Source organism: Pelophylax lessonae, assembly GCF_965119305.1.
Source record: "Pelophylax lessonae genome assembly, chromosome: 8".
NCBI classification, from domain to species: Eukaryota; Metazoa; Chordata; class Amphibia; order Anura; family Ranidae; genus Pelophylax; species Pelophylax lessonae.
In genome coordinates, this window is record NC_138775.1 from 132,109,666 (window position 1) to 132,131,590 (window position 21,925).

At 44.1% G+C, this 21,925-nt stretch overlaps 1 protein-coding gene across 1 annotated transcript in view; it reads right to left on the minus strand.

Moving 5' to 3' along the window:
- Nucleotides 1–15,332, minus strand: part of LOC309561247 (cytochrome P450 2D17-like) — a 136,213-nt gene extending 120,881 nt beyond the window's left edge. The window contains exon 1 of the mRNA XM_082265044.1: nucleotides 15,076–15,332. Within this exon, the coding sequence (XP_082121170.1) occupies nucleotides 15,076–15,273 (198 nt within the window). The 5' untranslated portion in view covers nucleotides 15,274–15,332. The remainder of the gene's footprint in view (nucleotides 1–15,075) is intronic.
- Between the last annotated feature and the right edge of the window lie 6,593 nt (nucleotides 15,333–21,925).

The window sequence follows — 21,925 nt, forward strand, 5'->3', positions numbered from 1 at the left end:
CATGCTGCGATTAATTGATTAAGGTTTTGCCACGGTATACGGTATTATCACGGTATTCTATTATTAAATTTAAATTATTAAATTTCCACCTCACTTCAATTTCATTGCTGAATTTAGGGGCTTTGGTTCACTTATGCACATTATTATATAGTCAGTCAGTACAGACTCTGTGAACCAGGCCTAAAATAGGTCATCAAGCAGTGTCTGGCCTAACTGGTGATAACTGGTTCTGGCGCTCGGCTCCGATCCGATGGCCTGGTCATTAAGAGGGCAAATCCTTGTGGTCAAGAAGTGGTTAAACCTGAAGGAGGTGTTGTTTATAAATTACTTTACTATTGCTTTAGGCCTGGTTCACATGTATGCGGGTTGGTGGTTCACATTTGCACAGGCATAGCAGCCCATTGATTTGAATGGGCTGCTATGCCCTCATTTTCCGCAGAAAAAAGGTGCATGCAGCATTTTTTTAAAATTCAGTGGCCTTGAAATCCATCCTGCTTTTGCACCATGCGACTAACCTGCAGTTCCTGCTCTGGCAAGCTTTCTGCATTTTTTGTATACGTGGGCACGGCATTTAAAAATAAACAGTTTGCGTGTGCAGCAACGGCAGGTAAGTCGCATGGTGCAAAAGAAGGATGGATTTCATGGCCACTGCATTTTTTTAAATTCTGCATGCACCTTTTTTCAGCTGAAAACGCAGGCATAGCAGCTCAAGCCCATTCACATCAATGGGCTGCTATGCCTGTGCAAATGTGGGCCCCCAACCCGCATACATGTGAACCAGGCCTAAAGCAATAGTAAAGTCATTAATTGGTTAAACCTGCAGGAGGACCGGTGTTTTTATCTATTAATGACTTTACTATTGCTTTAGGCCTGGTTCACATGTATGCGGGTTGGGGGCCCACATTTGCACAGGCATAGCAGCCCATTGATGTGAATGGGCTTGAGCTGCTATGCCTGCGTTTTCAGCTGAAAAAAGGTGCATGCAGAATTTAAAAAAATGCAGTGGCCATGAAATCCATCCTTCTTTTGCACCATGCGACTTACCTGCCGTTGCTGCACACGCAAACTGTTTATTTTTAAATGCCGTGCCCACGTATACAAAAAATGCAGAAAGCTTGCCAGAGCAGGAACTGCAGGTTAGTCGCATGGTGCAAAAGCAGGATGGATTTCAAGGCCACTGAATTTAAAAAAAATGCTGCATGCACCTTTTTTCTGCGGAAAATGAGGGCATAGCAGCCCGTTCAAATCAATGGGCTGCTATGCCTGTGCAAATGTGGGCCGCCAACCCGCATACATGTGAACCGCCAACCCGCATACATGTGAACCACCAACCCGCATACATGTGAACCAGGCCTAAAGCAATAGTAAAGTCATTAATAGATAAAAACACCGGTCCTCCTGCAGGTTTAACCACTTCTGGATCGCAAGGATTTGCCCCTTTAAAGACCAGGCCATCGGATCAGAGCGCCAGGACCAGTCATCACCAGGTAGGCCAGACACTGCTTGATGGCTATATAATAATGTAATGTGGGCTGCTAGGCGTGTGTGTGTGTATATATATATTTATTAGAGCTGCACGATTCTGGCCAAAATGAGAATCACGATTTTTTAGCTTGGAATAAAGATCACGATTCTCTCACGATTCTCTGTGTAACAAAAAAAAAAAAAATTGGGATAACTTTACTGTTACGTTTTTTTTTTTTTTTTTTATTCATTAAAGTCTAATCATTGCGTTTGAAAGACTGCTGCGCAAATACAGTGTGACATAAAATATTACAACAATCGCCATTTTATTCTGTAGGGTCTCTGCTAAAAAAATATATAAAATGTTTGGGGGTTCTAAGTACTTTTCTAGCAAAAAAAAAACTGATTTTAACTTGCAAGCAGCAAGTGTCAGAAAAAGATCCAGTCTTTAAGAGGTTAAACTTCCTTTCTCCCTGGCAGAGGGAAGGAAAAGATACAAATGTAATCATTTTTGTTTATAGTTAGGAGACTTAATGCTGAAAGGTGTTAGCTGAGTGAGTGAATGAGTCATCCAGCTCACTGAAATGTATCAATTCACAAGTCAGGCAGACTTGACAGAGAAACTCGGTATTTTAAAAATGCCACAATAACAATACCGTGGCTATGCAATACCGCGATATATCGAATTACCGAAAACCGGCATATGTCTAGTCACCGCCACATCCACCACCACCTCAACCTCCCTCCTACTCCATATGGGCCTCGTCCTTCAGAGATGAAGAAGAACATTGTTTTATTTTTCTGTTTTTTTTTGTTGTTTTAAGTTATTTCCCTATCCACATTTGTTTGCAGAGCACTTGCCATGCTCTTAATTACGTTTTGCTGCCATTTGCAGCACTCTAGCCCTTTCCTTTGGTGTTTTAGAGCCATTTTAGTGCCTTAAAGTTCGGGTCCCCATTGACTTCAATGGGGTTCGGTGTCCGGGAAAAGTTCGGTAAAAGTCCGGGACACGGACCCGGACTTTTTTTTAAAGTTCGGCCGAACCCGTCGAACACGGACATCTAGGTGTTCGCTCAACCCTAGTCCTCACAATAACACACAGTGACTCTTTGTGGCTCAGTCTTTTAGCTCCCTGGATGCTCACAACACACCAGTGGGTCTGCCCACACTGGTTCCCTTGCTGGTCTGTCTCTTCTGTAGCTGTACCTGTGGTGGAGCTCTGGCAGGTCCAAATGGCAGGTCTGCACACTTTCCTTTCCTTTAGAAAAAGACCCAGACCTCTCTAGAATTGCCCAGTAAAAGCCAGACCCTGTGGGTCTTGAAGTCTGCACCTCCATTAGCCTTCGTTGTACAGAGCTCCATGGGGACTACATATCTCAAGGTCCCATGCACAATTGCCTCCTCCAGTCTGCTCGCTGCTGCTTCTAGAAAGAGGGGGGAGGAGTGGGCAGAATACACAGATCCCACGCTGCCTCCTTGTCACTGCTTCTGTAGGCAAACCCTGATGTGGAGGGTGAAAGTGGTAGGAGTGGTTGGAGAGCATACACAGCCGCACTGATCTTAGTGCAGCAGCAGGGGGAGATCCTGGTTAGGGTTGAGCGAACACCTAGATGTCCGTGTTCGACGGGTTCGGCCGAACTTTAAAAAAAAGTCCGGGTCCGTGTCCCGGACTTTTACCGAACTTTTCCCGGACACCGAACCCCATTGAAGTCAATGGGGACCTGAACTTTAAGGCACTAAAATGGCTCTAAAACACCAAAGGAAAGGGCTAGAGTGCTGCAAATGGCAGCAAAACGTAATTAAGAGCATGGCAAGTGCTCTGCAAACAAATGTGGATAGGGAAATAACTTAAAACAACAAAAAAAAACAGAAAAATAAAACAATGTTCTTCTTCATCTCTGAAGGACGAGGCCCATATGGAGTAGGAGGGAGGTTGAGGTGGTGGTGGATGTGGCGGTGACTAGACATATGCCGGTTTTCGGTAATTCGATATATCGCGGTATTGCATAGCCACGGTATTGTTATTGTGGCATTTTTAAAATACCGAGTTTCTCTGTCAAGTCTGCCTGACTTGTGAATTGATACATTTCAGTGAGCTGGATGACTCATTCACTCACTCAGCTAACACCTTTCAGCATTAAGTCTCCTAACTATAAACAAAAATGATTACATTTGTATCTTTTCCTTCCCTCTGCCAGGGAGAAAGGAAGTTTAACCTCTTAAAGACTGGATCTTTTTCTGACACTTGCTGCTTGCAAGTTAAAATCAGTTTTTTTTTTGCTAGAAAAGTACTTAGAACCCCCAAACATTTTATATATTTTTTTAGCAGAGACCCTACAGAATAAAATGGCGATTGTTGTAATATTTTATGTCACACTGTATTTGCGCAGCAGTCTTTCAAACGCAATGATTAGACTTTAATGAATAAAAAAAAAAAAAAAAACGTAACAGTAAAGTTATCCCAATTTTTTTTTTTTTTGTTACACAGAGAATCGTGAGAGAATCGTGATCTTTATTCCAAGCTAAAAAATCGTGATTCTCATTTTGGCCAGAATCGTGCAGCTCTAATAAATATATATATACACACACACACGCCTAGCAGCCCACATTACATTATTATATAGCCATCAAGCAGTGTCTGGCCTACCTGGTGATGACTGGTCCTGGCGCTCTGATCCGATGGCCTGGTCTTTAAAGGGGCAAATCCTTGCGATCCAGAAGTGGTTAAACCTGCAGGAGGACCGGTGTTTTTATCTATTAATGACTTTACTATTGCTTTAGGCCTGGTTCACATGTATGCGGGTTGGTGGTTCACATGTATGCGGGTTGGCGGTTCACATGTATGCGGGTTGGCGGCCCACATTTGCACAGGCATAGCAGCCCATTGATTTGAACGGGCTGCTATGCCCTCATTTTCCGCAGAAAAAAGGTGCATGCAGCATTTTTTTTAAATTCAGTGGCCTTGAAATCCATCCTGCTTTTGCACCATGCGACTAACCTGCAGTTCCTGCTCTGGCAAGCTTTCTGCATTTTTTGTATACGTGGGCACGGCATTTAAAAATAAACAGTTTGCGTGTGCAGCAACGGCAGGTAAGTCGCATGGTGCAAAAGAAGGATGGATTTCATGGCCACTGCATTTTTTTAAATTCTGCATGCACCTTTTTTCAGCTGAAAACGCAGGCATAGCAGCTCAAGCCCATTCACATCAATGGGCTGCTATGCCTGTGCAAATGTGGGCCCCCAACCCGCATACATGTGAACCAGGCCTAAAGCAATAGTAAAGTCATTAATAGATAAAAACACCGGTCCTCCTGCAGGTTTAACCAATTAATGACTTTACTATTGCTTTAGGCCTGGTTCACATGTATGCGGGTTGGGGGCCCACATTTGCACAGGCATAGCAGCCCATTGATGTGAATGGGCTTGAGCTGCTATGCCTGCGTTTTCAGCTGAAAAAAGGTGCATGCAGAATTTAAAAAAATGCAGTGGCCATGAAATCCATCCTTCTTTTGCACCATGCGACTTACCTGCCGTTGCTGCACACGCAAACTGTTTATTTTTAAATGCCGTGCCCACGTATACAAAAAATGCAGAAAGCTTGCCAGAGCAGGAACTGCAGGTTAGTCGCATGGTGCAAAAGCAGGATGGATTTCAAGGCCACTGAATTTTAAAAAAATGCTGCATGCACCTTTTTTCTGCGGAAAATGAGGGCATAGCAGCCCATTCAAATCAATGGGCTGCTATGCCTGTGCAAATGTGAACCACCAACCCGCATACATGTGAACCAGGCCTAAAGCAATAGTAAAGTAATTTATAAACAACACCTCCTTCAGGTTTAACCACTTCTTGACCACAAGGATTTGCCCTCTTAATGACCAGGCCATCGGATCGGAGCCGAGCGCCAGAACCAGTTATCACCAGTTAGGCCAGACACTGCTTGATGACCTATTTTAGGCCTGGTTCACAGAGTCTGTACTGACTGACTATATAATAATGTGCATAAGTGAACCAAAGCCCCTAAATTCAGCAATGAAATTGAAGTGAGGTGGAAATTTAATAATTTAAATTTAATAATAGAATACCGTGATAATACCGTATACCGTGGCAAAACCTTAATCAATTAATCGCAGCATGAAAATCTGATACCGTCACAAGCCTAGCGGTGACATAGGCGTGCGCACAGGGTGTGCTGGGTGTGCCTGGGCACACCCTAATCACCTAGGGCACATAGCATTGCCAGTGAGGAGATGGGAAAGATCTCCCTGGGACCTGCTCTGCTCTATTTCTCCTTGCCTACAGGTACATGGCCCCGATACATTACTCTCCCTGCTGGCAAACACATGCATGTGTATTTCAACTTTGGGGTGCACACCTTAATGCAATAGGCTGCGCACACCTATGGGCGGTGTAGGTGGAAGCGGCGGTGGAGGAGGACCAGGGCCGGATTAACAGCATCATGGGCTTGGTGCTGAGGATTTTGAAGGGCCTTAAGGGCCGTGCCTTGCCATGCACCCAGAGGAGGAAGGGTGCAGCCATGCATGCCTAATTCAACATGGGATGCTGTCTCTGAAGCCCATAAACACATCCATGCATCGCCAACTGTCCCTCCTTGTCCGGCCTTCACGCTGTGTGGGGAGGTTCTGAGGGTGCTGCCTGGGGAAGCGAGCATAGAAGCCAGACTTCTGTGTTTACAAGTGACAGAAGAGCGGTAACAGTGAATATGGCCAACCCGGGGCCTATATAAAAGGTAGGGGCCTGGAGCTGCAGCTCCAATAGCCCCTACATTAATCTGGCCCTGAGGAGGAGGACGAGGTAGCCAACACTGCTTCTTTTCAAAAATTTTAAATGAGGGTACACCCCAAAAGAGTGAGAAAGAGCAAAAATGGAACAATGGGTGGGTAAGGTCGGTATCCATTGCTATTCTGCATAAGGTACGGAAAAGTCCCGTGGGATCCATGCCTGGTTCATTTTAATGAACGTGAGCTTGTCCACATTGTCTCTGGACAGGCGGCTGCGCTTGTCTGTTATAACGCCCCCAGCCGTGCTAAATACCCGTTCAGATAATACACTGGCTGCAGGGCACGCCAGCACCTCCAAGGCGTAAAGGGCAAGCTCAAGCCATGTGCCCAATTTGGAGACCCAGAAGTTGAAGGGGGCAGACCCGTCATTCACTACATGTAGGCGTGTGCACACATACTGCTCCACCATGTTGGTAAAATGCTGCCTCCTGCTAAGACGTTCCATCTGAGCTGCTGGTGCTGCTGTTTGTTGTGGCGTGCTGACAAAGCTTTTCCACATTTCGGCCATGCTAACCCTGCCTTCTGAGGTGCTGGCGGTGCCCTGGTTGCGTTGGCGACCTCCTCCTCCTCCTCCTCTGCCTTGTGCTTCCACTGTGGCCCCGCTGTCAGATGGGAATGCCAGCAGCATGGCGTCTACCAGCGTGCGCTTGTACTCGCGCATCTTGCGATCGCGCTCCAGTGAGTGAATTAAGGACGGTACGTTGTCCTTGTAACGGGGATCCAGCAGCGTGGCCACCCAGTAATCAGCACAAGTTAGAATGTGGGCAACTCGGCGGTCGTTGTGGAGACACTGCAGCATGTAATCGCTCATGTGTGCCAGGCTGCCCAGAGGCAACGAAAGGCTGTCCTCTGTGGGAGGTGTATCGTCCGTGTCCTCTGTATCCCCCCAGCCACGCACCAGTGATGGCCATGAGCTGGCCTGGGTGCCACCCTGCTGTGAACATGGTTCCATCTCCTCCTCCAGCTCCTCCTCCTCCTCATCCTCCTCATCCTCCAGAACTGTGCCCCTGCTGGACAATTGCGTCCCTGGCGTTTGCGTGTGCAGGAACCCACCCTCGGAGCCCCTTGCGAATGACTGCCCTGAAAGCCTTGGAAATGTTACCTCTTCATCCTCCTCCTCCTCCTCATCCTGTGCCACATCCTCTTCCATCATCGCCCGAATTGTTTTTTCAAGGAGGCATAGAAGTGGGATAGTTAAGCTGAGAACGGCGTCATTGCCACTGGCCATGTTGGTGGAGTACTCAAAACAGCGCAACAAGGCACACAGGTCTCGCATGGAGGCCCAGTTAAATTAAATAGCGGAATAGAAAATATGATCCAAAAAAAGTGTATGTATATCACACGTACACAACCACACTGGGCCCCAATTACTATTGTTTGTACCCCTAAAAGGCTAGATGAGGAGTAGGGGGAGTATGGAACAGGCAGCACCCTCAAACCTTCAGAAGTATGAGATGAACCCCAACAACTTGGAAAGGTGGATCTCTCTCACACGTACCGACACAGACTATCCCGCAATTCAATTGATCCTCAAAGGTTTTTATTGAATAGCGGAATAGGAAATATGATCAAAAAAAGTGTATGTATCTCGCACGTACACAACCACACTAGGCCCCAATTACTATTGTTTGTACCCCTAAAAGGCTAGATGAGGAGTAGGGGGGTATGGAACAGGCAGCACCCTCAAACCTTCAGAAGTATGAGATGAACCCCAACAACTTGGAAAGGTGGATCTCTCTCACACGTACCGACACAGACTATCCCCCAATTTAACTGATCCCCAAAGGTTTTTGATTAAATAGCGGAATAGAAAATATGATCCAAAAAAAGTGTATGTATATCACACGTACACAACCACACTAGGCCCCAATTACTATTGTTTGTACCCCTAAAAGGCTAGGAGTAGGGGGAGTATGGAACAGGCAGCACCCTCAAACCTTCAGAAGTATGAGATGAACCCCAACAACTTGGAAAGGTGGATCTCTCTCACACGTACCAACACAGACTATCCCCCAATTTAACTGATCCCCAAAGGTTTTTGATTAAATAGCGGAATAGAAAATATGATCCCAAAAAAGTGTATGTATATCACACGTACACAACCACACTAGGCCCCAATTACTATTGTTTGTACCCCTAAAAGGCTAGGAGTAGGGGGAGTATGGAACAGGCAGCACCCTCAAACCTTCAGAAGTATGAGATGAACCCCAACAACTTGGAAAGGTGGATCTCTCTCACACGTACCAACACAGACTATCCCCCAATTTAACTGATCCCCAAAGGTTTTTGATTAAATAGCGGAATAGAAAATATGATCCCAAAAAAGTGTATGTATATCACACGTACACAACCACACTAGGCCCCAATTACTATTGTTTGTACCCCTAAAAGGCTAGGAGTAGGGGGAGTATGGAACAGGCAGCACCCTCAAACCTTCAGAAGTATGAGATGAACCCCAACAACTTGGAAAGGTGGATCTCTCTCACACGTACCAACACAGACTATCCCCCAATTTAACTGATCCCCAAAGGTTTTTGATTAAATAGCGGAATAGAAAATATGATCCCAAAAAAGTGTATGTATATCACACGTACACAACCACACTAGGCCCCAATTACTATTGTTTGTACCCCTAAAAGGCTAGGAGTAGGGGGAGTATGGAACAGGCAGCACCCTCAAACCTTCAGAAGTATGAGATGAACCCCAACAACTTGGAAAGGTGGATCTCTCTCACACGTACCAACACAGACTATCCCCCAATTTAACTGATCCCCAAAGGTTTTTGATTAAATAGCGGAATAGAAAATATGATCCCAAAAAAGTGTATGTATATCACACGTACACAACCACACTAGGCCCCAATTACTATTGTTTGTACCCCTAAAAGGCTAGGAGTAGGGGGAGTATGGAACAGGCAGCACCCTCAAACCTTCAGAAGTATGAGATGAACCCCAACAACTTGGAAAGGTGGATCTCTCTCACACGTACCAACACAGACTATCCCCCAATTTAACTGATCCCCAAAGGTTTTTGATTAAATAGCGGAATAGAAAATATGATCCCAAAAAAGTGTATGTATATCACACGTACACAACCACACTAGGCCCCAATTACTATTGTTTGTACCCCTAAAAGGCTAGGAGTAGGGGGGAGTATGGAACAGGCAGCACCCTCAAACCTTCAGAAGTATGAGATGAACCCCAACAACTTGGAAAGGTGGATCTCTCTCACACGTACCAACACAGACTATCCCCCAATTTAACTGATCCCCAAAGGTTTTTGATTAAATAGCGGAATAGAAAATATGATCCCAAAAAAGTGTATGTATATCACACGTACACAACCACACTAGGCCCCAATTACTATTGTTTGTACCCCTAAAAGGCTAGGAGTAGGGGGAGTATGGAACAGGCAGCACCCTCAAACCTTCAGAAGTATGAGATGAACCCCAACAACTTGGAAAGGTGGATCTCTCTCACACGTACCAACACAGACTATCCCCCAATTTAACTGATCCCCAAAGGTTTTTGATTAAATAGCGGAATAGAAAATATGATCCCAAAAAAGTGTATGTATATCACACGTACACAACCACACTAGGCCCCAATTACTATTGTTTGTACCCCTAAAAGGCTAGGAGTAGGGGGAGTATGGAACAGGCAGCACCCTCAAACCTTCAGAAGTATGAGATGAACCCCAACAACTTGGAAAGGTGGATCTCTCTCACACGTACCAACACAGACTATCCCCCAATTTAACTGATCCCCAAAGGTTTTTGATTAAATAGCGGAATAGAAAATATGATCCCAAAAAAGTGTATGTATATCACACGTACACAACCACACTAGGCCCCAATTACTATTGTTTGTACCCCTAAAAGGCTAGATGAGGAGTAGGGGGAGTATGGAACAGGCAGCACCCTCAAACCTTCAGAAGTATGAGATTGTGTTCACTGTACCCCACAAAGATTGAGTTCACTGCACCCCACAATGATTGTGTTCACTGCACCCCACAAAGATTGTGTTCACTGCACCTCACAAAGATTGTGTTCACTGTACCCCCCAAAGATTGTGTTCACTGCACCCCACAAAGATTCTGTTCACTGTACCCCACAAAGATTGTGTTCACTGCACTCCAAAAAGATTGTGTTCACTGCACCCCAAAAAGGATGTTGTTCACTGCACCCCAAAAAGGATGTTGTTCACTCCACCCCAAAAAGATTGTGTTCACTGCACCCCACAAAGATTGTGTTCACTGCACCCCAAAAAGATTGTGTTCACTGCACCCCAAAAATGATTTTGTTCACTGCACCCCAAAAAGGATTTTGTTCACTGCACCCCAAAAAGGATGTTGTTCACTCCACCCCAAAAAGATTGTGTTCACTGCACCCCAAAAAGATTGTGTTCACTGCACCCCACAAAGGATTTTGTTCACTGCACCCCAAAAAGATTGTGTTCACTGCACCCCAAAAAGGATGTTGTTCACTGCACCCCAAAAAGGATTTTGTTCACTGCACCCCAAAAAGATTGTGTTCACTGCACCCCACAAAGGATTTTGTTCACTGCACCCCACAAAGATTGTGTTCACTGCACACCAAAAAGGATTGTGTTCACTGCACCCCAAAAAGATTTTGTTCACTGCACCCCAAAAAGATTGTGTTCACTGCAGCCCAAAAAGATTGTGTTCACTGCAGCCCAAAAAGATTGTGTTCACTGCAGCCCAAAAAGATTGTGTTCACTGCAGCCCAAAAAGATTGTGTTCACTGCAGCTCACACACAGAAAAATGGATGTGGATCACTGACACCTGCCTATCTCCAATCCCACACCACACAGCAATATCGATTGTAGTTTGTAGAACACAGTTTCCCTAAAATTCAGCAGACTCTGTCCCTAACAGGATTGAGAAGAGATCGTAGATCAGGATTGAGTGCAGACCCCACCCCCCACACAGCAATATCGATTGTAGTTTGTAGAAGACACTGACCCTATAATTCAGCAGACTCTATCCCTAAAATGCCTACAACTCGCCCTGCCTAAACACTCCGACCTGTCCCTCAATTCTATCCGGACACAAATGGTTTTTTCCTGCCTATCTTTCCCTAATCAGCAGCCAGCACGTTGATGTGTGCTCTGTCCCTGAATCTAAGCAGCATAATGACGCCGCTGCGGCTGCCTCGAACTTATAAAGACTTGGTCACATGCTTCAGACGGCCAATCACAGCTACTGAGACATTTGCAGGCATGGCTGGGATGGCTTAAGGCACACCAGTTAAACGATTGTTGATTGGCTGTTGAAAGCCCGCCATGAAAAGAGCGCCAAAGCATGCAAAACCCGGAAATAAAACGACCGAACACGGATTTTTACCCGAACATACAGTAAAGTGTCCGTGTCCGTGTTCGGGTACAAAAAATCCAATTATTCGGTACGAACACGAATAATACAGTCCGTGTTCGCTCAACACTAATCCTGGTACTCTGCTACACCAAAGAAGAGAGGAAATCGGTGCTGAAGCTGGGACAGCATTGGATAATGAGAGGAGTTAGGCAAGTGCTTAGGGATTTGGGGGGGGGGGGGGTTAGTGAGGATTTTTTTTACGTTAGTGCAAAGAATGCATTAAGGTTAAAAAACATTTTTGACTTTAGAACTACTTTAAAATAAAATGAATGGAACAGAACCTGGAAAGATTATGTGTCCACACGATAAGGCACCCGCCATCAGAACTTGATATTCTCAATTCCTAAGCTCATCTTAATGCAAAGTGACAAGCTTGGCAAACTGGGGAATTACAAACATTCCCCAATACTCATTCAAGGTGGGCCAGATTATTTTATTATCTAGTGTTAAGCTACACATAGTACAGTTTTCCTCCCCTTGCAGTAAAAAGTTTGATATCGTATGAATGGTCAGGAAACACTTCCTCTATGTTTTAAAATAAGCTGTTAAAAAAGGCACAAGCAGAAGGCAAACTTGTAGAACAGCACATCTCTATGACAGACATAATCACCTCTGATCTCATGTCCAGTGCTGAGCTGCATGCAGTAAATACAGTAAATAGCCGGCCAATTGGTGAACTTCTAGGCATGACCTCAACTCGGGGCAACAGGGTGTGTCCATGTGCGCGCCTGTGCGGTGACAACATGTTGCACATCCAGATTGAGAACACAGCTCCAGAACTGCTCATGCACAAATCAGAGTTGGCGCAAGAAGATTTTTTTAAACTGCTTTTCTCCTGTCCTCAGACAAACATAGACAGGAGAAAATTGCCTGTGTTTTTACAAACTTTCCATAATTTTATGGATAGTTGGTAACACATTTTAACTGTCAGGCGCCTGTAGATCGACACTGAAGCTCCAAAAGCTACATGAGCTACTTTTAAGGCAGATGTGAGTAGTGTCAGCCCAAAAGACTTCAATGGAAAGCCTGAAAATGCTTGACTTATGCATTTGAATGTTTTTTTCAGGTCAATTTTAGGCAATTTTAAGCTTGTAAAAACGTCTCTTCCCCCTTTAGTGTTTTCCAATTGCTAAAAAAAAGTAAATAAAGACATGTAAAGACATTTTCACATGTAAAATACTTGCAATTCTTTTCTAAAATGCTCATGTATGCACGGAAAAATGCTCACATTGAAAAATCAATCTGCTCATGCGTGAACATGGCATTTGACAAGGTGTCAAATGTAAAGCTAGCCAAATGCTAGAAGATTTTCAGCCATTTGTATGATAATTCTCAGCCTTGATGAATGCCATTCAAAAGTACGATGAAAAGGAACACTGATTTCATCCTCTTATGAAAATTGAATGAATGTTCCTAAAATGAAACATTTGGAACAAAATTAGACTAGTATATGGCCTGCTTAACTATGGAGTACAAGTTTTATTCAACTTTGACAGCTGGAGACACGGAGGACGCACAGGATTGATGAGAAGCCGCCCGCTGCAGGTAAGTGCACGCTGGTCTCTGCACACTGTGATGATCGCTCTGCAATGTAAGGGGACATGCTGTGGGCGCTCTGCAATTTAAGGGGTCATGCTGTGGGCACTCTGCAATGTAAGGGGACATGCTGTGGGCGCTCTGCAATTTAAGGGGTCATGCTGTGGGCGCTCTGCAATTTAAGGGGTCATGCTGTGGGCACTCTGCAATGTAAGGGGACATGCTGTGGGCACTCTGCAATGTAAGGGGACATGCTGTGGGCGCTCTGCAATTTAAGGGGTCATGCTGTGGGCGCTCTGCAATGAAAGGGGACACGCTGTGGGCGCTCTGCAATTTAAGGGGTCATGCTGTGAGCGCTCTGCAATGTAAGGGGACATGCTGTGGGGGCTCTGCAATTTAAGGGGACATGCTGTGGGCGCTCTGCAATGTAAGGGGACATGCTGTGATCGCTCTGCAATGTAAAGGGACATGCTGTGGGCGCTCTGCAATTTAAGGGGTCATGCTGTGGGCGCTCTGCAATGAAAGGGGACATGCTGTGATCGCTCTGCAATGAAAGGGGACATGCTGTGATCGCTCTGCAATGAAAGGGGACATGCTGTGATCGCTCTGCAATGAAAGGGGACATGCTGTGATCGCTCTGCAATGTAAAGGGACATGCTGTGGGCGCTCTGCAATTTAAGGGGTCATGCTGTGGGCGCTCTGCAATGAAAGGGGACATGCTGTGATCGCTCTGCAATGAAAGGGGACATGCTGTGATCGCTCTGCAATGAAAGGGGACATGCTGTGATCGCTCTGCAATGAAAGGGGACATGCTGTGATCGCTCTGCAAAGAAAGGGGACATGCTGTAGGCGCTCTGCAATTTAAGAGGACATGCTGTGGGCGCTCTGCAATGTAAGGGGACATGCTGTGGGTACTCTGCAATGTAAGGGGTCATGCTGTGGGCGCTCTGCAATGAAAGGGGACATGCTGTGATCGCTCTGCAATGCAAGGGGACATGCTGTGGGCGCTCTGCAATTTAAGGGGTCATGCTGTTGGCGCTCTGCAATGAAAGGGGACATGCTGTGATCGCTCTGCAATGAAAGGGGACATGCTGTGATCACTCTGCAATGAAAGGGGACATGCTGTGATCGCTCTGCAATGAAAGGGGACATGCTGTGATCGCTCTGCAATGAAAGGGGACATGCTGTGATTGCTCTGCAATGAAAGGGGACATGCTGTGGGCGCTCTGCAATTTAAGGGGACATGCTGTGGGCGCTCTGCAATGTAAGGGGACATGCTGTGGGCATTCTGCAATTTAAGGGGTCATGCTGTGAGCGCTCTGCAATTTAAGGGGACATGCTGTGGGCACTCTGCAATTTAAGGGGACATGCTGTGAGCGCTCTGCAATTTAAAGGGACATGCTGTGAGCGCTCTGCAATTTAATAATATTTTTTTGTAACTTAATTCTGAATAAAACATTCAAAACAGTGTAATTTTATGAGATATTTTTTGAGGGCGTGTTTAGGGGCGGAGCAGGGTAGGGTTTGGGTGGGGCAACAAGTGGCGAGTAACTCTTAAGGCCTGGCTAGTAGCTCATGACTTGAAATTGTGAGCCCTGGTCTAGAGAATACGACATTAAATGCCAAGAGTATATGGGAGAGAGAGGTTCACCCATAAATCATTTTTTAAAAAGATTTTCAGCGTGTATGCTCCACATTTTATAACCAAAGGCAGCGAAATTAATTTTATTATTTAGATAGTAAATATGCAATAATGAGATTGTAGAGCAGCACAGTCTAAGTCAGTCTCATGACTAATTGGATTTGGAATAGCACCCCAGTAGCAGTGTTACAAAAAGATGATTTTGAAATGCTACTAGACTGTTGAAACATGTAACATACCTGGTTCAGAGAGACATGTAGATTCTTGAAGTCTATCTGCAAAATATTACCCAGAAATGGTACTCCTGTGGGACCCTGAGGAAAGCGTGGGCCCCTTTTTCTGCTTTTTAAGTCCAGAAAGAGAAGGAAAATAACAGCAAAAATTCCCAGAAAAAATGTGTTAGAAAACAGAGAAGCGAAAACTTCTGGCTTCCACATTTTTACATGCAGCTGTTTAATCGACTTTTAGTGTCTACAAAGACCACACTTCACCTTTGTGCCGATTTGCTTTTCACCAAGGCAAAGTACAGGTTTATAACAGCTTTAAAGAATGTGACTCAACAGCTGCCTGTAACACTTTTTGCTGAACTCAAGTGACTCCACAACTATGTTAGGTTTATTTTACTGCAGTCTATGTACCTGCACAATTCTGAATATTTCCGTAGATACAGCAAATGTTGCACTTTTAAGGAAAATTTTGCAGGTTGAGCCAGTAATCCAGTGGGATAGAGATATCTCTGTCTCTAATATTTCTGTCTGCTTTATGTTTGTTGATCAGCCAAATCATGCACTATAGCCACCTGATGTCTATGGCGTTCAAGGAAATGTAATGATGGTACTGACACTCAACACAGGATAACACACAGGAGGTTCCGACTTCACCCAAAGAGTATTTTCTTGTACACTAATTTTAGCAACAGGCCACAGAAGATACAATTTTTTTTTCATCAGCAGCCTGATTACTGTACCTGGACCATTAGTCAGGAAATCTGACAGCCCAGCCTTCAAGACAATAAGTCAACTTTGTAAGGAAACCATGTGGCTAGGTCTCTCCACTGAAGCACAGTAAGAATTGACCATAATCAAGTCATGCAGTACCACAACGAATGACCTCCCTCAATCTATGCTTTCATCCACGGGGTGTGTGGTACCCAAGCTTTAGGAATGCATGTTTGTCAGTCTTCAACTCTTCTCACTCTGCCAAACAAAATGGACATGAGTCAACAAATGTATGAACACACAACCTTGCAGATCCTAGGGCAACGGTAACTACAGTACCTCCCATTTTGTGCAATGAAAGACCCAAAAGGTGGCATATAACAGACACTGAGAGGGAAGTCAAATGTCCACGGTCCTTGCCATGCCAACTACTGGGAAAAGAACCAAAGACTGTATAGCTGAAGACTAGTTGATTTTTTTACATAAACAGAGAGATTTCAGCAATCTGCAAACTCAAAAGGATTCTTATGTGATGCCTTGTTGCTAGGTGACATTATGTGTGAGATGGATGAAAAGGGAGAGGTCTGTGGTGTGGGGGTGCAGATTTGAGGCCACATCTCCCCACCTACTAGACTAGACAGGCCAGGAAGAATTTGAGAGACAAGGGCAGGAGCCCAAAAAAAAGGAGTGTGCAAGCGGCTATGGAGAGTTCTAGGGGAGTGAGTGGAGACTGGGAGAGAAAGAGGACTCACAACTGGGAGTTTTGAGCCTGTGAAAAGAACTGTGCAATCTCCAACACATTTTTCCACTCTGAGTCTGGAGCCTCTGGTATTTGAGAGAAGCCATTCGAAATATGAGGAATCTTGCTAATTTCTAGTCGGTCTTCAGAGGCAAGTTGTCAGTAAGAACTGTTAACTGGATACCTAGAGTAACCAGCTCATACCTTGAGCCGGGCTACTATAATCGGGCTTCACCGGCAAAGTGATCAGCCAGTTACATCAGAGAAACTCTTCACCAGGTACCAAAGGCAAGTGATCAGCCTGTTATCTTATGCAATATATCAATCAGTTACCTCAGGAAAAATCTTCTACTAAATACTATAGGCAAGTTGTCAGCTCGTTAATTCAGGTGAATTCATTACTGAATACTTCAGACAAGCTCACAGCTGGCTATTATAGAAAAGTTCTTCTAGAGCACTTCTAGAGAGGCATCAGCTCTTCATCAGATAAATTGATAAATTCCCAAAGTAAATTGGTAGCCACTGTAGCAATCTGTAACATTAAGTAATTCAATTAAGATTAATTATAATTTAAGTTGTATTATTATTGAAAAAGCGTATCTACTGTTGAAGCTATTGGTCAAGCTGTTTGACCATATACAGGCCGTCCCCCATATATTTGACCATATACAGGCAGTCCCCGAGTTACAAACATTCAACTTACAAAGCACTCATAATTACAAATGAAGTGAGAGAAAAGGAAGTGAGAGGAAATCTACCCCTAGGAAGGGAAATTCACTCCTGAAAGAGTTATCATTGGAAAAAGGTGTCCCCACTGAAGCTTTATCACCAATCCTTATTTCCACAACAACCCAAAATTTTCAAAATCCAATCATCATAGGGACAGAAGGTGAGGTGAAATTTTCATGAACAGCAACATAGACAGCAAAACAAACGCTACAGGGGTGTTAACCCTTCCCCATGCTATCCCCAAAAAATTTTTTTTGGCTGGACTTACACTTAAAAAATTACCTATTCCAACTTCCATGCAAATTCAAAATGAGGGACAGAAGAGGAGGAAAGAGGGACAGAGGGTCTCTCGAAATCAAGGATAGTTAGGAGCTATGTACAGTATCTCACAAAAGTGAGTACACCCCTCACATTTTTGTAAATATTTTATTATATCTTTTCATGTGACAACACTAAAGAAATTATACTTTGCTACAATGTAAAGTAGAGTAGAGTTTACGGCTTGTACAACTGTGTAAATTTGATGGTCCCCTCAAAATAGTTCAACACAGCCATTAATGTCTAAACCGCTGGCAACAAAAGTGAGTACACCCCTAAGTGAAAATGTACAAATTGGCCCAAAGTGTCAATATTTTGTGTGGTCACCATTATTTTTCCAGCAACGCCTTAACCCTCTCAAGCTTGGAGTTCACCAGAGCTTCACCGCTGGAGCCACTGGAGTCCTCTTCCACTCCTCCATGATGACATCATGGAGCTGGTGAATGTTAGAGACCTTGCAGCTCAGTTTTAGGGTCTTGGCAGTCTTCTTATAGCCCTGGCCATCTTTATGTAGAGCAACAATTCTTTTTTCAGATCCTCAGAGAGTTCTTTGCCATGAGGTGCCATGTTAAACTTCCAGTGACCAGTATGAGAGAGTGAGAGCAATAACACCAAATTTAACACACCTGCTATTTACACCTGAGACCTTGTAACACTAAGGAGTCACATGGCACCGGGGATTGAAAATGGCTAATTTGGCCCAATTTGGACATTTTTACTTAGGGGTGTATTCACTTTTGTTGCCTGCGGTTTAGACATTAATGGCTGTGTGTTGAGTTATTTTGAGGGGACAGCAAATTTACACTGTTATACAAGCTGTAAAATCACTACTTTACAAGTGTCATTTATTCAGTGTCACATTAAAAGATATAATAAAATATTTAGAAAAATGTGAGGGTTCTACTCACTTTTGTGAGATACTGTATATACACACATCCAGCAGGATTATTATATTCTTTATCAATAATGCCCTGCAGAAAATTTCAAATTTAACAGGACCACCTTAGAGTGAACAGATGGAGAGTGAACAGTCTCTGTGATGCACTTCAGAGATGAAAATTGTAAAGCTGTGAACAGCAGACACAAACCAGGGACCACTGAGCTGGATGGCGGTATGCCACACCACTGTGGATCAGTAAGCTGTCAGCATGTGCATTGAGCCCTCTGCCGATCAATCGATGCTGCAAACTGAGAGGACTGAGTAGCGCTGGAGTTGGACTCACAGACATTCAGGACAGCAAGGAGAGTGGGGGATCCACTCAACACTTCCCATTGAGAAATCAGCGTGAGAAGAAAAGTGAAATAAGCAATAACTTCCTCTAAGAGAAAGTAACCCCGATTGGACACGTGCTTGGCGTTTGGAACCATCCTGTTCAAAGGGATTTAACAAGCGCATTTGACCATTTATATGATGGTACACTGGATCCGGTAAGAGGCTCTTTTATTTGGTGTCATTTGGTGGTGGAAGCACTGAAAATTTGGGAGTGTGGGGACACCCATATGACAACTGGATTGCGGATTATTTCTTTTTGAACTTTGTTTTAAATATTTTTCCTAATGCCCTCGCTGATGGGCTCTTATGTACTGACTATTTCTCTCACAAAATACGTTTGGTGTCACTTTACATTTTATGTTTGTCACAAAATAAGTTTGGTGTCACTTTATACACATATATTTTGAAATGCATTATGCTTTAATATTTTTCAGACATTGGTTTAATACTGAATCATTTGTTTATGGATTTGGCGCTGCTTCCTTATAATATTATACTTTTGCTGTTGGTGTCACAAATGCTCATTTTTTTCTATTAAAATAACAAATATGGTATACTTGCCTCCTCTGTGCAGTGGGTTTTGCACAGAGCAGCCCAGATCCTCCTCTTCTCGGGTCCCCCACCGGTGCTCCTGGCCCCTCCCTCCTGCCGATGCCCCCATAGCAAGCAGCTTGCTATGAGGGCACCCCAGCAGGCTGCACTGTGTGTCCATTCCCAAATTAGGTGTGGTACGCACTGCTGTCTCAGCCAATGAGGGTGCTTCTTCTGCTCTCCTGGCCCCTCCCTCCTGTTAAGTGCCCCCACAGCAAGCAACTTCCTAATGAGGCACCCGAGCCAAGCTGAAGCTCCATGTATCCATTCAGACACGGAGCTGCCGTTCGGCCCCACCCCCTCTCTCAACTGATTGGCTAACTGAGTTTGATTAAAAGATGGGGGAGTCAATGGCGCCACTGCTGTGTCTCAGCCAATCAGGAAAGAGAGTCCCGAATGGCTGAGTCACTCCTCCTGGACATTGCTGGATAAAGAGGAGGCTCGGGTAAACATTAGACGGGCTCAGGGGGTATGCTGCACACAAAAGGCTTTTTATCCTAATGTTTAGAATGCATTAAGATAAAAAAAACTTTTGACTTTACAACCCCTTTAAGCAGCTGCTTATTGAGAATACATACGCTCCAGCCCAGGTTTTCCGTATAATCCCGGATCACTAGTTATGCCTTTATTGCCATTCTGTACCCAGTTTATACTGCATAGCAATTTATTTCCATCATTTGTTCCCCTTGACAGCTGCTATTGACTGCTACTTAATGCTTTCACACAGTGGACTTTTATATTGTGACACAACAATCTTTTTTGAGCACTTGAGTATGTGCCTTAGGGCCCTTTCACACGGGCACTCCGTATGTCCGCAAATCATCCTATTTTTTTCCGGATGATTTGCGGACATAATGTAAGTCTATGGCATTGCGGATGTCAGCGGAATACCATCCGCTGACATCCGATTTTCTTCCTGTCAGTTCTGTTCCGTTTTTTGGAACTGAACAAAACCCTATTTTTGTTCCGTTCAAAAAACGGAAAGGAAGGAAAATCGGATGTCAGCGGTGTCATCCGCTGACATCCGCAAACCCCCATAGACTTACATTATGTCCGCATATCATCCGCAAACGGATGGGATGATATGCGGGCATACGGAGCGGATGACAGAAATGTCATCCGCTCCGTGGAAAAAAAAAAAAAAAAAGGACCGCAGCGGAGCTCTCACACGGAGCGGCCGTGTGAAAGAGCCCTTAGGGCAATTTATTTTATGTTTTGGTTATCCAATTTAGTGGGAATCTCTAGCAGCACCAAATAGATTATTTGTTTGTAATTATCCAACCTTTTCAGGTGGTCCACTTAATAAGAGTGTCCTATGCCTATTTTGTTTGATGTTACTTTCTCTTATGTTTATCTCTAATCAATACCATGGATAACAAGGATTTATTTCCTCCAGACAAAAAAGATTTGATAATATATTTTCACCTTTTTTACAATTCCAAATAGTTCTTTCCCTTACCCCTAGTACCTCAACACGGTGCCAGATATGAGCTGCATTTGCAAAAACTTTTCTATAGACTAGAAGATTTAGTTATAGCTGAGAACCACCAGTGATGGGATTTTTCATTGTTTTTTAAATATTTAGAGTCTAACATTACTACAGGCATAAGAATGTATAAAAAAGTGACTTTCTCAATCCAGATCTGCTAAAAGAGTGACGTGAGATTTCTGAGTTTTGCAAATCAAAATGGATAAATATAATTATTAATCTCAGAGAGAGAAAACTAGCAAAATATAAAAGAGTGCTTGATAACACACTTGAGGAATTTCAGAAACACCAGTCCTTTATTTTGAAAGAAAGATGGGTCTCTGATAAAATATTCAGAGCAGAAAATAAGTTGCGTATAAAAAAAAATAAAAATAAGTTAGACAGGGATCTTCAGGATTATAGAGAGGATAGAGTTTCTCCAGTTCTTCACACTAGATCCCCAAAAATAAAGATCCAACTCAGAATAGAAGTACCAATACCCATAGCAAGGCATCAGCTGTTCCCAACCCACCCCCACTTGCAGTTACAGGTTCCCTTAGCTTAGCCAACAGCCCATCTATGTCCTGTGACCATTGTCTATTTCCTGTAGCAAACAGCAACAATCCATCTAATCCTGTGACTTGTGAGAATTTGTCACCTTCTTCCAATAACATCATCCCCTGTCCTCTGGTGAGGTATCTAAATCAGTCCATTTAGGTCAGTGATGGCGAATCTTTGCACCCCAGATGTTTTGGAACTACATCTCCCATTATGCTCAACTATACTGCAGAGTGCATGAGCATCATGGGAAATATAGTTCCAAAACATCTGGGGTTCCAAGGTTCGCCATCACTGATTTAGGTTGTGCCCCCATTAGTGGCACATCCTTCTACATTCACAACATCTCCTTGACTCCTATTGAGGTTCCTGGGGTTGTTCACCTAGTTGGTTCACCTTCCATCACTAATACTTCATCTTCCTTCAATCTACAGAATCTAGAGTTAACTCCCTTCTCTCCTCCTAAAGAAAAAAG